Source organism: Amblyomma mixtum, chromosome 2 (assembly GCF_055824585.1).
Source record: "Amblyomma mixtum isolate Tamu chromosome 2, ASM5582458v1, whole genome shotgun sequence".
NCBI classification, from domain to species: domain Eukaryota; kingdom Metazoa; phylum Arthropoda; class Arachnida; order Ixodida; family Ixodidae; genus Amblyomma; species Amblyomma mixtum.
In genome coordinates, this window is record NC_143013.1 from 268,426,335 (window position 1) to 268,442,563 (window position 16,229).

At 47.7% G+C, this 16,229-nt stretch overlaps 1 protein-coding gene across 1 annotated transcript in view; it reads left to right on the forward strand.

Moving 5' to 3' along the window:
• Tdc2 (Tyrosine decarboxylase 2) overlaps window positions 1-16,229 on the forward strand; it is a 137,905-nt gene that overhangs the window by 60,244 nt on the left and 61,432 nt on the right. Inside the window, exon 2 of the mRNA XM_089573918.1 lies at window positions 14,068-14,316. Within this exon, the coding sequence (XP_089430044.1) occupies window positions 14,121-14,316 (196 nt within the window). The 5' untranslated portion in view covers window positions 14,068-14,120. The remainder of the gene's footprint in view (window positions 1-14,067; window positions 14,317-16,229) is intronic.

The window sequence follows — 16,229 nt, forward strand, 5'->3', positions numbered from 1 at the left end:
GATGAAGGTGACCAGGGCCGTTTTCCAGTCAATGGGGAGCGGGGTTTCCCCCGTCCATATCGCATTGATGTATTCTAGAAGGCACTGTTATGCTGTATCAGGAAGGTTCGCCAAAAGTTTGACGGTGACCTTGTCCCGGCCCGGCGTGGTGCCCCTCTTCATTTTGGCCAGACCCGCCCGCAGATCGTGAAGCTGGAAAGGCTTATCCAACTCCGAGTTTTCTCTGCCAGCGTAGGAGTAGGCCGATCTGCGGGCGTCCTGAGTTGTGCACAGGTAGCGATCCCGGAGCGCCTGTGCCAACTGCGTTGTATTTCCTTGGAATGAGTGCATGGCTTTGTGTAGTTGCTTCTGCATTTCTGTGCGGGTATGTGTTGGGCTGATGAGGGCTCGGAAGAGCCGCCACGTGTTGCGGCTCGACATCTGCCTCGACATCTGCCTCGCCGCCGTGTTGCAGCGGTCTACCCAGTTTGAGTCAGCGAGTTGGGCCGCGTACTCTGCTGCCTGCCGGGTGAGGTCCGCAATGCGCGCTTTGAGCTTCCTGTTGTGTTTCTGGCGCTTCCAGCGGCGCGTGAGGCCGCGGCGCGCTTCCCAGAGGTGGAGGAGGTGGTTGTCCACGTCCGTGACCACCTCGGTGAGCTGTGTCTGCTTCTCGTGGGAGCGAAGGTGCGATATGACTGACCGGAACCAGTTTGCGTATCCCTGCTCTGTGATGTTCGTGTTGGTGTCGGACGGGAAATTTTGGCGAAAGGTGGTCCAATTGGGGATGCGTGCTGCCGACACGGCTGCCGACGCGTCTGCTAACGACAGTATGAGGCATTAAAGGCTTTCGCCTTAAAAATTCAAGGGGACACTTTGTTGACCTAAAGTGCGGTGAGGCCTTAAGCGCGGTGTTGCTGCTTGTGTCACTGATGTGGGGTTAAGATGTCAAACTTCGCCTGGAACGCAACAGCATCTTGCACGCTGCCAGGGAGTCCACAGAACGCCATCGCCCGTTCGGCTCTACGCCTTGTTCGTCGGTAAATTGATTTTGAGGAAAGGAAATGTATCTGTCTCGCATATCTCGTGGACACCTGAACCTCGCCGTAACGGGAGGGGAGGAAGATGGGAGTGAACGAAGACACCGTATTCACTAGACGCGCCTTTGTTCATTTCAAACAATCGAGCTGGCATGGCGGAGTGGTTAGCGTGCTCGTCTCTCACTTCGATTCCCCAACTCGACCAATTGCCTACTCGACTTTATATATTTATCTGGTCTGACTAGAAAGGTTAATTAGGCTAATTGGTTAATTAAGCAATCAACTAAACTCAATCCCACTTACTTGGAGCATCACTATACGGTCCCTTTAATTGGTTGCATGGTTACTAGCCAAAGTACAATTGGCCCCGTTTGAAATTCGCGCACTGTGACGTCACGACCATTTCGACCAATTGAGACAAGGTCAGCGTAGCTACGGCGGCCATTGGAGGTCTCGCTTTGGCAGTCGGAGTGTTGCTTTCGGAACAAAATATAAATTAAACACAACCTGGGGGCAACAGTCGGACCTGGGATTGAGCTCATTTCTCTAGCATTTGTCCTTCTCTCAAGCTGTTAAACAGCGCCATTGGCTATTGGACGACTCTTCCGAAAACCATTTGAAATGGCCCATCAGCTACATATAATAGCTGCGGTATCGATGTAAGAAGTAGCAAAAAGTGTATGACTGAGTGCACCGACATCGGTACAGTGACAGTGACATGTTCTTGGTTCACTCGGTGAATGCCAGAGACATTCGCAAGAACTTGACTACGGGAGGACGGAGGTATGCACTATCTATGAAAGGCACTCACGCAACGCTTAACTTAGGTAGTCTCTAGGCATTTTCGTTCCCTGCTTAACGTCAGCTTTCTCATTATCTCAGTGGCACAAGAAGTTAGAGGTATGGGCCGCGTATGTTGTCAGGGGGATGCTTTTCCACAAGCGGGAGGATAACCCACACACACGTTGAGCACACAGCAACACAATCTTAAAACCCAGACAGTCACATTGGGAAACAATATATGTGGAGGGAGCCACGCTTTGTAGATGATAGCTAATGTAAGGACTAATGTACAATTTTGCTACTTAAGGCGGAAGCTTAAAGATGCCCCAAGTAAAGTTAAACTCCTTGCATACTCAACATTCATTAGGTCCAAATTAGAGTACGCTTCGGTAGTATGGGATCCATTCATAAAGAAAGACATATACAAGATAGAGATGGCGCAAAGGAAAGCGGTTAGGTTTATTTATAACAAATACAGGAGGTTAGACTCACCTACAACACTAATGAAAACCAACCATATTCCATTACTTGAAGTACGCAGAAAAATTTAGCGTCTGTTGTTTATGCATAACCTTTTAACACATAAACTAAACATACCCCGCCCTGTAATTCTCAAACAACTGTCGCGCCGAACACACCATTCACGAATTCATTTGCTGGAACCCATTTTTGCAAAGACTGACTCATTCAAGCACAGTTTTTTTCCACGGACTAATTCCGACCGGAACTCTCTTCCCGAGGCCATTTTCCAGTCCTCAAATTTTAGTAAAGCTCTCGAGAAGCATTTTCTCGAGTGAATGAGTGTTGTATTTCGTTATTCTGCTCATTGTTTGTAACCCCATGTATTTTCTTAGTATTTGTCATTTTCAATGTCTTGTATAGCCCCTCCTGCATGGGCCAATCTATTGGCCTGCAGTATTATGAAAAAAAAAATACATTTGTCATCATCATCAGACCGTCTACGAGCTAATAAACAAAAGCAATTCGTAATTTTTTTCCATAAATAATAATTTATACTAGAACAGACATATTATAAAAGTGAGTAGACAAAAGCAAGGAGGCAATGGCTTGTTAAGGCGGACATGAGAAGGAAGGCAAAAGTCACTGAAACCAAGAAAACTACTGATGAAGAGCCACTAAAACAAAGGAATGCATACGGTTTCCTTGGTTTCGGTGACTTATGGCTTCCTTCTTATGTATGTTTCGTTACCCTTCTCCGCTCAATAGCATAACGAGAGCCTCCATTCTGGCAGTCTTGATGCTATAGAGAGCATAAGAGGGTTCCCGCACTGCTGCCGCACTCACCGTTCGACTACATTCCATGTGACACTTGCGGTTTTACATGGTGTTCTACGTCCACCACTTGGACGAGAGTGGCGCTGGTGAACACTCTAAAGATTACGTTGTACCGAACACAAATACACTCAAAAGTAGAAGGTTGGAGAGCCGCCGCTTTAGCTCATGCTCATTTAGGGGCGATCCCACGCTCATATAGAGCGCATTTATGTAGCTTCCGCACTGTTTTCTCGTGGTATGTGAGGTGAAACTGTACCTGTATATTTCTTCGACCATTTTATGGTGTTAGTTGGTAACCGATGGTCGTTAAGGGTAACGGACTGTATCCAAGAGAAGGCAAGCATAGCAGGGAGAGGCACAAGGTTAGATGGGTGGAAGAGATTAAGAAGCTTGCGGAGATAAGGGGCCGCGGCTAGCATAGGGCAGGTTTAATCGAAGATATATGGAGAGGCTTTTACTTTGCAGTGGGCATAATTAGGCTGCTGATGGTGATGATGATGACCTCACCTGTGTAACAATCCAGGCATAAGCATGCCACGTTAACGGCGAAGAACAGCAACCTCTTTATAGGCCTGAACTCCGTATATATGATCGCGTATAGGCAAGAAGATAGGTTATCCATGTTATCCACGTTATCCTGTCAGAAGAGGAATATGAAGGAGTGGTAGATGTAGAAGACGAAGTTGACAGCCTGCATCTCGATAGTTACATCATTGCATCTCCCACCGTGGGTATATGCAATCGCTTCAGAGGCAACCATAACAACTTGCAACCGCCGATAGGGCTCTCAAGAAGATGCAGAGCTCAGTACATGTCCCAATTGTTCCACGCCGGCCAATGAGGTGCATCTTCGCCATCTTTTGGGGGCTTACACAGGAACGCAGGGCTCAAGAAGAAGACGATTATTGGAAGCTGGACTTTCAGCTGCAAGGGAGGAACACCTGTGGTTGTGGCTAATCTCAGAATAGTAACATCTTTAAATCCTTTTCCACCGCACTTTCAAATCTGTTTCGCCATTTCTGCAAACATTCCCATCTTCCTCAGTCATCTATCCTCTGATCACCCGACTTGACAGAAAGCAGGAATTACATCTCTTGTTTGGGACTGCACCAAACCCTGGCCCATCCTCCGCCGTGGGCATACGTTCCATTTCTGCGAAGGTCAACAACAGCAACAAACCAAAAACAACAACGGCTCCGGAGGTCTATATAGGAGCTCCGATAAAATAAGCACGATGGAAAGGTGTACCTACTGCAAAAAGAAATACCGCAAAGCATCAGTGCAGGCGCAGCATGAATTAGTACCAAATTTAATTGTTCTTTATACTCAGAATTCAAGCCGCACGCGCTTCGAAAGAACGTGGTCCATGCCGGAGGAATAGCCGTCAAAGTCACGCTCGTGGACTACTGTACAGTAGTAATACAGTAGTAAACCGCAGTGGTGAAGGCGGGCAATGCAGGCGACATCCTCGGCACGAAATGTTATGCTGTGACCAGGAGACGCGCTTGTAGGCGTAACTTGGTATAGACGCGGTGTATAGTAATCGCGCGAGGCACTAACCACTACATACCTCAGTCGGCTGCCACGACTTCATAAAGTTGTGCGGAGGCCTAAAACGCTGGCTTGTCGTACAAGGCTAGATGACGGCATAGACAGAGAACAAAATAATGCCTCGCTAAGCCGGCGCCGGTTACGTAGGAGAAGGGCGAAATACGCGGGCCCAGTATTTCACCGCGTCGAATTGTTCCTCCGACGTCGTCTCACAGGAAATGCGGACGAGCGCGACGGAGACCCAGAAATATGGGTCAGAACAAGACGAACGGGGCCAAGCAGGCCTTCGGAGGAATGCGTGCGGCAAGCGGACGGATTTGGAGTGAGGGGGGGGGGGGGGGGGCTAGGAAGGGAAACTGGAGAAAATGTGAAGACAGACCAAGAAAACGGCGAGAAAAAAAGCGAAATTTGCGCCCCGGAAAGAGAAAAGGATGCGAAAGACGTGATCGAGAGAATAAAATGCTGAATGAAAAAGAAGTAAAAGATGAGGAATGGGAGAGGAGGATCTACTGGAGGGGAGAGAGGAAACGAAGGACGTTCTCTGCAGACAGTAAGGGTGAGATGAAGAGGAGGCGCGTTCGACGATGATTTGTATTTTTCTTTTCTTCTCGCGGTCTCTCTCGCTCGTGACGACCCTGGCCTTGTCGAAAGGAGGGCGCCTTATACGTGAGGCTTCTCGGGTCTTGCGTCGACAGACTCGCGGCGCGCCGTCGCGTGACAAATCAAGTCTGCGACAGCACACGACAGCGGCCACATGCGCTTCTCCCCGAAGGAGAACGCGCGGCCAGAGGCCGAAGGCTTCCAAGGAGCTCTTCTTTCACCTCGACGCGTCGTCGTCGTCATTGTCTGCGCGCGTGCGCACCGCTCAAGTTCGCTGCTTGATAGAAACTGAAAGAAGGAGAGACGAGGATGGCGCGCCCGATAGGAAGAATAAGAAAGTGAAAGAAAGTGGTTGACTTACCAAGCGGCAAACAATCGCGTGACAAACTGCGCACCTACATACACATATACACGTAAAAACAAAATCAGCAGAGCGTTAAAGCAAAAGGGAGTACGGTACTCGACCGTCAGTGCGGCGAGGGGTACAACATCGGAATGTGGCGCCCTCTGCCGGCTGCCTTCTCCTTCACTCTCCTTGTTGTTTGGGCCTTGCGTTCACCCAGCGCTTCGACGCGTTTCATTGGGCTCGGTTTACTTATGGATGGATGGATGGATGGATGGATAGGAGCGCCCCCTTTGAAACGGGGTGGTGGCAATTGCCACCATGCTCAGCTTTTCTTTATTTATTATTTTTTTTTGTTTACTGTGTTGGCAATTCTCATTAATATTCTCCATCAACTTTGCCTACGGTTTCCTACTATTCTAACCTTATGCCACATCTCTGCTTTTCAGCCACCAATCCTCCAATCGCTTTTTGCTGACTTCCACTGCAGACTTATTTACATGACCATTGTTATCTTTAAACCCTAGGGCCTCAGAAAGAGTGACTGTGCCTGCATCGACATCCGGATGGATACCATCACATTTGATTATGAGGTGTTCAATTGTTTCCACAGATCTACCACACACTGCACATGTGTCATCTTCTTCGTTAAATTTCTTTTTGTAGCTGCGCGTTCTAAGACACCCTGATCTAGCTTCAAAAAGTAGGGCACTGCCTCTTGAGTTATCATAGAAAAATTCTTTCCTGATCTGCCTTTTCCAGAATCGATATAGTTCTACACTATGTTTCTTTTCCATTGAATTCATCCAATTTTTAACTTCCGCGTTTTTAACCTGTCGTTTAATGCTTTTTCTTTCTCCGTCCTCATGACCGGCATACTTACTGGTTAGTTTTCTAGTTCTTTTCCGCCACTGTGAGTCAACGTTCTTTCTGTATAAATATTTAAATACCTTAGCTGCCCATCTGTTATCGTCCAATTTCCTCAGGCGTTCTTCATATAGTATTTTACTCTTAGCTTCCCGTGCCTCGAACGATGCCCAGCCCATATCCCCTTGTACTGCCTCGTTTGTGGTTTTGCCGTGGGCACCTAGTGCTAATCTTCCAACAGCTCTCTGATTTACGTCTAATCTCGACTGAACTTCTGCCCTTAAGCACAGAACCGCATTGCCGAAAGTAAGTCCCGGCACCATTATTCCTTTCCAAATACCTCTTAGTACTTCATATTTGTTGTACCCCCATAATGCCCTATGTTTCATTATCCCGGCGTCTCTTCGTCCTTTTGCCCTAAGAGCCTGTTCATGCTTTTCCGTGTATATCTGCCCTTCGTTTAGCCATATCCCGAGGTATTTATATTCGGCCACTTTGGGTATTTCGTGGCCTTGTATTGTAAGCGCCTGATCAGTTGTATCGTTAAAAATCATCACACCTGATTTAGTTGCGCTAAAACTGAATCCTAGAGCGTCTCCTTCGTCTCCACAGCAATTAACCAAAGTTTTAGCCGCCCCGAGCGCCCCCTAGCTCCTGGCCCGGTTATTCTGATGTGTGGCTGCATGGCGCACGCGGCGTAGTGTGCGTGAAGAGCCGGGGTACTTCGCCGAACGTTCTTCCCGTTTTCTTTCGCTTCGAGCTTCGTTCTTTTTCTTTTTCCTCGTTCTTTCTTTTTCCAGTGCTGTCGTTTCGGCGGGGTATATAGCGCCCTTTCAGTGCCCCTGTTCGGCGAGTCAGGGGAAATGGGGGAGGGAGGGGAGAAAAGGAGGGGTCAGCACGTCGGTTGTCAGAGATGAGGCATCATATATAGAGGTGGCACGCAGCAGTTTAATTGAAGGCGCTGCGTTTTTAATTATGTCTACGCCGTTGCCCCGGGCAACCCCCGCACCACGGAACGGTGGCTGGGTCGAAGCGGGGCACCAGCGTCGCCTCTGCCGGCCGATGACGATGACGATCGCCTCGGCCTCTTTTCTTCCCTGGCGGTCGGGTCCTCAGGAATGTGGCGTGAAGAGGAGACAGAAGGGAAGAAGGCGGGAGAGGAGGGGAAATGAGAATAGCGTCGGCGGAGCAGCTGACGTATTTGTGCACTCGGTATTTACGAAATATGAAAGCTTGTTCTGGCCATCGCGCCGGTCGCCGCCAACCGAACCCTCCTCTTCAATGCGCTGTTATCCCCCAGCAGCAGACTTCCAAGCAGACGACAATGGAAGGAACAGGCTGCAAATGGGGAAGGCGGGGGGAATTGGGGAAATAGGAAAGGAAGATTAGGGTAGACCTGAATGGGGATGCGCGTTTAAGGAAAAAAACGGTGGTGTGGAAGGATGCGTGCGTGAATGTGGTGAAAATAGAGTTGTAAGTGCCTGAAAGAGAGAAAAACTTGAAAAATTAGAAAAATAAAACGTCTCATTGCCCAGAACAAGTAAATAAAGCATCAAAATTCTTAAACGGAGTATTGTGCGCTGTATCACTTCACTTCTCACTGTAAAATTTAGTATAATGGAGCTGTTTTGGAGTTTACTAAGCATGGGAAGCCTTCCGCATGGTAAAAATGTCGGCTACTCCGAATTCCGCCCCCCCCCCCCCCCCTTAAAAAAAGAAAACTGGCCTCAGTTCGGTAACATGCATACAGGATTGTAGGAGAGCGCGTGCAAGAACTTTAGTATATCGCACTCAGCAGGATTGAAACATTTAGTGTAATGAGTTTATTGCATCAACGGCTGTATGCAAACATTTTCAGCAGCACAGGACTCTCATACTTTCAAGAAGTGACGATCTGTCGCAGCCTGTGTGACGCAGCTCATACTGAGCGCCATGTTCTCAAACTTCAACGTGGACGTGCAAGCAAGCATTTCCCTACCCAGCAGTAACGAGTCAGATAGATGCAATGCTTTGCGTCGATTGTATTTATGCAATACATCAAAACCTTTTCCTAAAAAGGCTTTGAGGCGTCTTTGCATCGCTGCAAAAAATACAATTATTTACTTACTTCTGAGTTACAAAATAAATGTGCTTAATGAAACTGCCGTCTCGTTTCTGTTGCAAATTTTCGTATTTTTCTGAAAAAAGAAAGGACCAGGAAAAGGGTTTTTTTTTTTCGAGCTTTCAAAGTTTCTTGAAATGTTACGTCTCAAGGGGGAAATCGGGGATCAGAATGCGTCTGCAACTTAATGAAGAATTTAATAGGTCAAAGAGGGGGGGTGTAATTTGAGAGATATGGGAGAGGCCTTTGTCCTTCAGTGGGCGTACTCAGGTTGATAATGATGATGGTGACAGCCACAGAGATAAATGTTAAACCCCTTTCGACTGTTCGATGGCTCGGCGAAACATGCAATAAACTTGTGCTCCTTCGTCTCGTAAGTTGGCTTTGCTGCGCAATTTAGCAGCATGCAAAAAAGCCACCTTTGGCGAAAGCAGTTCAAGATTTAAGCGTTCAATGTTTTAACCGCCATCGAAATTCGACCACGGTGGTTGAATTTCGATAAAGGCGAAATTCTAGAGGTCCGTGTACTGCGCGATGTTAGTGCACGTTAAAGAACTCCAGGTGGTTGAAATTTCAGGAGCCCTTCACTAAGGCGTCCCTCATAGCATCAGTCGCTTTGGGATGTTAAACACCCATAAACCATAAAGCAACCAGTCAATCATTGAAAATTATAGCCTTGTTTATTTAAATTGCTTGCCTTTCCTCTTGCCTAATTACGGAACATGCAGGCTTTAAAAATCGACAAAATTTTATTTGATTTTTATTGCGTGTCTCTGTTAAGAAAGGAACGTGGTGAAAGCGAGAGGGACAAAACAACGACCCAAGCAGAGTGCTAACTTCCAACTTTATTGTGAAACAACTAAACCCCGCACCTATGTCGAGCAGAACCCGTGACGCATGAATAAGGCTCGAAAAACGTAGGGGAGATACACTAAAAGGTCAAGGCGTTATAAACAACAGCAAAGTACTCTCAGTACACTAGATCACACATAAAACAGGAAAATGCCTTCAAACATGTGGATCCCATCTCTAATTCGCACAGTACATGAATCCAGCCCAACTATGGGGCTGAAATGGATAGCCAAAAACATCCGTGGAAAGATAAAATAGAGGTCTAAATTTTGTAATAATGCCGTTTTTAACGTTCAACTTATCATTGCTGAAGGTTTAAAGGGACTCTGAGGGATACTTCTTCAGACCTTTACACTTAGTGGAACCCTAGAGATGGGTCATTTTGTGACTCCGCGGGCATTTTTTAGGCAGCTAAAAGACACTTTAATAGCAGGAAATTATGGGAATTGTGTTTGAATATTTTTGCGGGCACTGCGCCTCGAACTCGTGACGTTGAAAATGACGTCGAGTGTAGTGGGTTTGTCTTGTACAATTTTCTGCGTTTAATTATTGTGTTTATAATTATGAGGTAAAATTGCCCTTGTGGTAGCCACGCAAAAGGTTTCTTAATATCCGTCCACGTGCTCTTTATTTTACGTTATACTGAACAAAAAACTAATCTGACGTCATCGTGATCTGTCGGGGTGGTTGGGGGTGGCAACTTGTATCTTTCATTTATGAGCCCATTCATGTTTTATAAGTGCTTCTTTTTGTGTGGAACATGCCCTCGTTGTCATTATGAAGTGATAATCTATAATTCTAAACTAACTGCAATATGTACTCAGTATCCGTTTCACAAGACTGCTTTGCCTTGCAATACTGCAGGGCAGCAGGAGGGCAATACCTGTATGCTGAAGTGAGCCGGAGTAAACGAAAAAGTCTCAGCAGCCTGTCACAAGAAGCAATAACCTTGTAGTTGGAACATTTCAAAAGTAGATGGGTTATTTTGTGGCATGCAAAAAAAAAAAGTGTACAGAAAATGCTGTGGGCTGTAGCGCGAAGTAAATCTGAGCTACTGTGAATCAGGAACATCCACCGGCGCTTGCAATGCTATGCAGAAATGGGGTTGCGCCACAAGAAAAGTCAAATAGTGCTTGAAAAGTTTTGGTGGCACTTGAAAACGAGTGTGTGTGTGTGTGTGTGTGTGTGTGTGTGTGTGTGTGTGTGTGTGTGTGTGTGTGTGTGTGTGTGTGTGCGTGCGTGCGTGTGTGTGTGTGTGTGTGCGTGTGTGTGTGTGTGTGTGTGCGCGCGCACGCGAGTGTGTGCTTGTGTGTGGGATGTGTGTGTGCGTGCATGCATGTGTGATGTGTGGGTTGTATGTGCGTACGTGCATGCGAGTGTGTGTGTGTGCGCGCGCGTGAGAGAGAGAGAGAGAGAGAGAGTGTGTGTGTGTGTGTGTGTGTGTGTGTGTGTGTGTGTGTGTGTGTGTGTGTGTGTGGCATGCATGCGTGAGTGCACGTGCGTGCGTGCGTGTGCGTGTGTTCGTGTGCCTGTGTGCATGCGCGCGCGAGTGTGTGTGCGTGTGTGTGTGTGTGTGAGCGTGTGTATGTGTGTGTCACACAGTGTGTGTGAGAGAGAGAGAGCATAGATGTGTACTGATACGCAAATATGCTGAAGAGCCTATGAAAGTTTTTTTTTTTACTTTCCATGAATCTGAACCCGAATATTTGGATCAAAGCGACGTCTTCTCGCGCTCGTTTTCTTAGAGTTGCCGACTTACCTTCGATGGTAAGCCTATCGCTAGGAATACGTTTATTTATTAGGGAATCGATTAACTGTGTAGAAGAGCTGCGGATAGTAGAGAAAAAATTGCTCATTCAAAAAAGGGCGCACCTACACACACATACACACACACACAAAAAAAAAAAGCAAGCATCACTTTGAAATGGCCAGAGAGTGGAAATCAGACGCAACGCATTTCGGCTCATAGGTTCCGTAGGGAGAATCCGAATGTCATTTAATTGCAAATGAGTGGGGGTGCAGTCGGCAGAAGGACTGTGCTGGCTGTACTGGTCCTTTTACCGCGAGAAGTCGAATCCAGAGCCACAGCAGGAGCCGAAAGCTCCTTCTTCCAAGACGCATCGTAAAAAGACAGGAAAGACAAAACGCACTTGAGAAAAAAGAAGAAATAAGCAATCAGGGCCTGGCTATACCTGACGCGCTAAGGAGATCCCACCAACTGGATTGCGTTCAATCAAAAGGCGTATTACGGGCAGGCTTGAAGCGCAGCCTCAAAGGAAAAAAAAAAACAAGATGAACAGAGATCGGTCAGCCGCGGGAATTACTGATTGCGCCACTCTCTCTCTCTCTCTCTCTCGTAGTGGCCGTTGAAAAGAAAATTAAATTGGTTCTCCTCTCTAGAATCGGAGGAAAAACAAATGTTCAGCTGTCTGTGCTCGAAACCGAATTAAATAGTACTCTGCGGAAGAAAGTTGTTCCCGTTGATCTGAGACACTTATATTCGTTAATTAGCGACGTATTATAAGCAACGCTCTTCAATAAATTGATTGGCCCTGTCATAAATTGCTCTGAAAAGTTGGTCATAAGTCAATTTCATTAACGTATTTCTACTAGAATATTAACACACTAATTACTAATTAGCGGTCACCTACACGCAGCCACGCGGCCGCAAAGGAAAGTAATACAGCTCGAAGTTGGTCCCGGTCCGGGACCGAAACCAGGACCACCGTCTGTCTGGAGCATTCGCTTAACAACAACGACTCAACTAATTGATCAATTACCTAAATGGGAAACATGCTGAGCAAACACCTTTTTTTTTTTGCGTGTAAACAGTCGGTATCTGCTCGGGCATCAGAGAATTACTCAAGCAGAAGAATCCTCGGGCAGCACCCCAAGTGTTCGAGAAATAAGGGCTGTGCGGTGGTTGTGCTTCCTTTAAGGGCGCGTTGCAACAAGTGCTTTGCGAAGTGTGTTGGCGTAGGCTTGAACATCCTGTAATGCAGCGCACTTGCGGGCAGCTTCCCAAGAACGGCGCCATGCACTCATTTCAGGATGTTCCATTAGAGGCCTTTCCAGACGTTTGGCGGCGTCTTTTTTCGACCAAGCGCTCCACCTCATGACGGAGAAGTAAAGCGAGAGGCACGGACTGTTTGTATGGGATGGTCACGTGACCGCGAATGCTCTGGCCTCGCCACCGTCGCTCAGCACGGAGGCGGAGGAACTTCGCTTTAACAGCTAGCGCTGTAACAGCCCCCCCCCCCCCCCCCTCCCAATGTTGTCATCAGGAAATCGGCTTCAGGTAAAACGGTGAAGAAGATCACCATTTTATGCTTTGCTTACTAATTCGTAAATATATCCGATCATATATCGAAGAAGTCTGATTACTTATAGAAATTTATTGAACTATGCCATATGATGATTAAAAATGCTTTCTTAAAAAACAAAACTGCTCTACATTTTTTCTTATGTTGAGCTCAGAAACGTGAATGCAAGGTGCGCGCCAAAGCAGTTATAAAAATTCACCATTCTTTCGGGAGTTTTTGAACTCCCCGCCGTAACTGGGCAATTAAGTACACTCGACGCGTGTTCTGGGTGTAAAAATTTTGTGATGAAAAACGTTCTTGGAGGCAGGTTGAGCCTTTTTGTCTTGTTAATTGAAAACAGTAGGGCCTCACTCAGCACTGAGAAGGTAGTGCTCGCCATGCCACCGTAAATAGATATTAGACTCATGAAATTTCTGTCAGGAAATGATGCAAAGTCGGTTTAACGATCACTTTCTTTTATCGCCTACAACCCTACCTCCTTCAATCTGTACTCCGTTCACTCACATGTCCAAATTGATGGAGTAGATCCCTCTCCCCTCTGCGCACACACACACACACACACACACACGCACGCACGCACGCACGCGCACACACACACACACACACACACACAAAATAAAAACGCATATTAGTGTTGTTACTTGAAGTGGAAAAAAAACACTAGAGGGTAGCTTTCACAACCACAACAGCCAAATTTCGGTAGGTGTACAGTATGCTTCGATATTCAGTGCCAGTGTGAGAACTGTCATTTGCCACATGGTGCATATTACTCTCCACGTGATCACTCCACTTCATTCGCAGCTTTCCAATATGTCTTCTAGCCAAAATATAGCTTCATTGCAAATGTTTCGCTGGTCGTTAAATTCCCATATCGGCTGAAAGGAAGTGACGTCACCACGTCGCAAGCGATGTCTCTTCCGGTGCAAGCATCAACAGCTGACAATGCTATCGCACTGCAGACACATAATGAATTTAGATTTCCGTGAGATTTTTGTCTGTATACTTCTTCACTTCAAATCGGCGAGTGAGGGCTTTAGTGCTAGCGCATTGGAAAATCTTCAGGTGGTTGAAATTATGCGGAGCTCTTTACTACGGCGTGCCTCATAGTCTGAGTCACTTTGGGACGATACGTCTCACAAACCTAAACCTAAACCGCAGTACCAGCAAGCTTTCTACGGCATATCCCCAATGATCATTGTGCCAGTAAAGCAGTTGTTCCAGACCTTGCTAACTACCGGCCCGTAGGCGGAAATAAGTTTTGAACAGAGAAAAAAAAAATAGAAATGTTGCGGCCACAGCGGCCCTGACGACCCGTCTTCCCGCCCTCTTCCGCAGGCGTAGCCATCGGGCCGGGGTCCTGGGCGTCATCAGGCGAGCCGGCGGCGGCCATGTCCGGGCAGCTGGTCAACTGGATGCACCGCGTGCTGCCCTTCAGCAAGAACGCCCGCACCACGCCCACGCCCAGCCCGCAGCACCACTGCAACGCTGCGGACGCCTCCGCCTTCGACCACCACGCGTCATCCAACGCATCCTCGCGGAACGCCTCGCCGCTGCACTGCGCTTCCGCCGCCGCCTCTTCTTCACGTGAGTGGCCGCCGCCAGGGGCGCTTGAACTCTGTGGGCGTTAGTGGGCGTAGATTAGAGGAAAGTTTGAGAGAAACGAAGACTGGTAGAGCCTGAACACCTACCTACCTACTTACCCGTCTGTCTGCCAGCCTGTCTACCTACCCTACCTACCTACCTACCTACCTACCTACCTACCTACCTACCTACCTACCTACCTACCTACCTACCTACCTACCTACCTACCTACCTACCTACCTACCTACCTACCTACCCAGATACCCTACCTACCTACCTACCTACCTACCTACCTACCTACCTACCTACCTACCTACCTACCTACCTACCTACCTACCTACCCAGATACCCTACCCTACCTACCTACCTACCTACCTACCTACCTACCTACCTACCTACCTACCTACCTACCTACCTACCGACCTACCGACCTACCTACCTACCTACCTACCTACCGACCTACCTACCGACCTACCTACCCAGATACCCTACCCTACCTACCTACCTACCTACCTACCTACCTACCTACCTACCTACCTACCTACCTACCTACCTACCTACCGACCTACCTACCTACCTACCTACCTACCTACCTACCTACCTACCTACCTACCTACCTACCTACCCACCTACCTACCTACCTACCTACCTACCTACCTACCTACCTACCTACCTACCTACCTACCCACCCACATACCCTACCAGCCTACCTGCCTACTTGCCTGCCTACCTACCTACCTACCTACCTGCCTACCTACCTACCTACCTACCTACCTACCTGCCTGCCTGCCTGTTTGCCTGCCTACCTACCTACCTACCTACCTACCTACCTACCTACCTACCTACCTACCTACCTACCTACCTACCTACCTACCTACCTACCTACCTACCTACCTACCTACCTACCTACCTACCTACCTACCTACCTACCCACCCACCTACCCACCTACCTACCTACCCACCGATCCGCCTGCCTGCCTGCCTGGCTACCTGTCTGCCTACCTACCTACCTACCTACCTACCTACCTACCTACCTACCTACCTACCTACCTACCTACCTACCTACCTACCTACCTACCTACCTACCCACTTACCCACCTACCTGCCTACCTGTCGACCTACCCACTCACCCATCCACTTAGCGGTGTTGAAGCTAGCTTAAATATTTCTGCTGTACAGTGGCGAGTGATGGAATGCCGATCGCTCGTTCGCTTTTCCTAGCCTCAGTAAATATCGTTTCATGGTATCTTTAAGGGTGCGGTAAGCGTGTTCCACTACGTGGCTGAGAAGCAAACCATGTTGCCTGAAGACGTCCGACCAATGTTGTGCGTAGCGGGTGTGGTTAGGGTATATTCTCCTGCCACAAGGTATCGTTCCAAGAGCGCCATCTGCGTCACTACTTGCACACGATATGGTGGACTGATGCCGTGTACGCTGTACTGTGAAACAATATCTCAGTATCTCTCAAGAGCGAAATATATAACAGCTGTATCTTACCACTACCGACCTCAACTTTCCGAACAGGAAGCGGGCGGAGTGGGTAAGGGAACAAAATCGGGTTAATGACATTTTAGTCGAAATAAAGGAGAAGAAATGTGCTTGGGCAAGGCATGTAATGAGAAGGCAAGATGACCGGTGGTCTTCGAGGGTAACGGACTGAATAACAAGTGAGGACAAGTGTAGCATAGGGCGGCAGAAAGTTAGATGGGCGGATGAGATTAAGAAGTTTACGGGGATAGGGTGACCGAAACTGGCACAGGACAGGGTTAATTGAAGAGATGTGGAAGAGGTCTTTATTCTGCAGTTGATGTAGTCAGGCTAATGCTGATAATCATGAAACTGTTTTTGTCACGAATTCAGAACGAGCGATGCGCTCATATAGACTCACACGTTGTGGCGCGAGCAGACTGATTAGA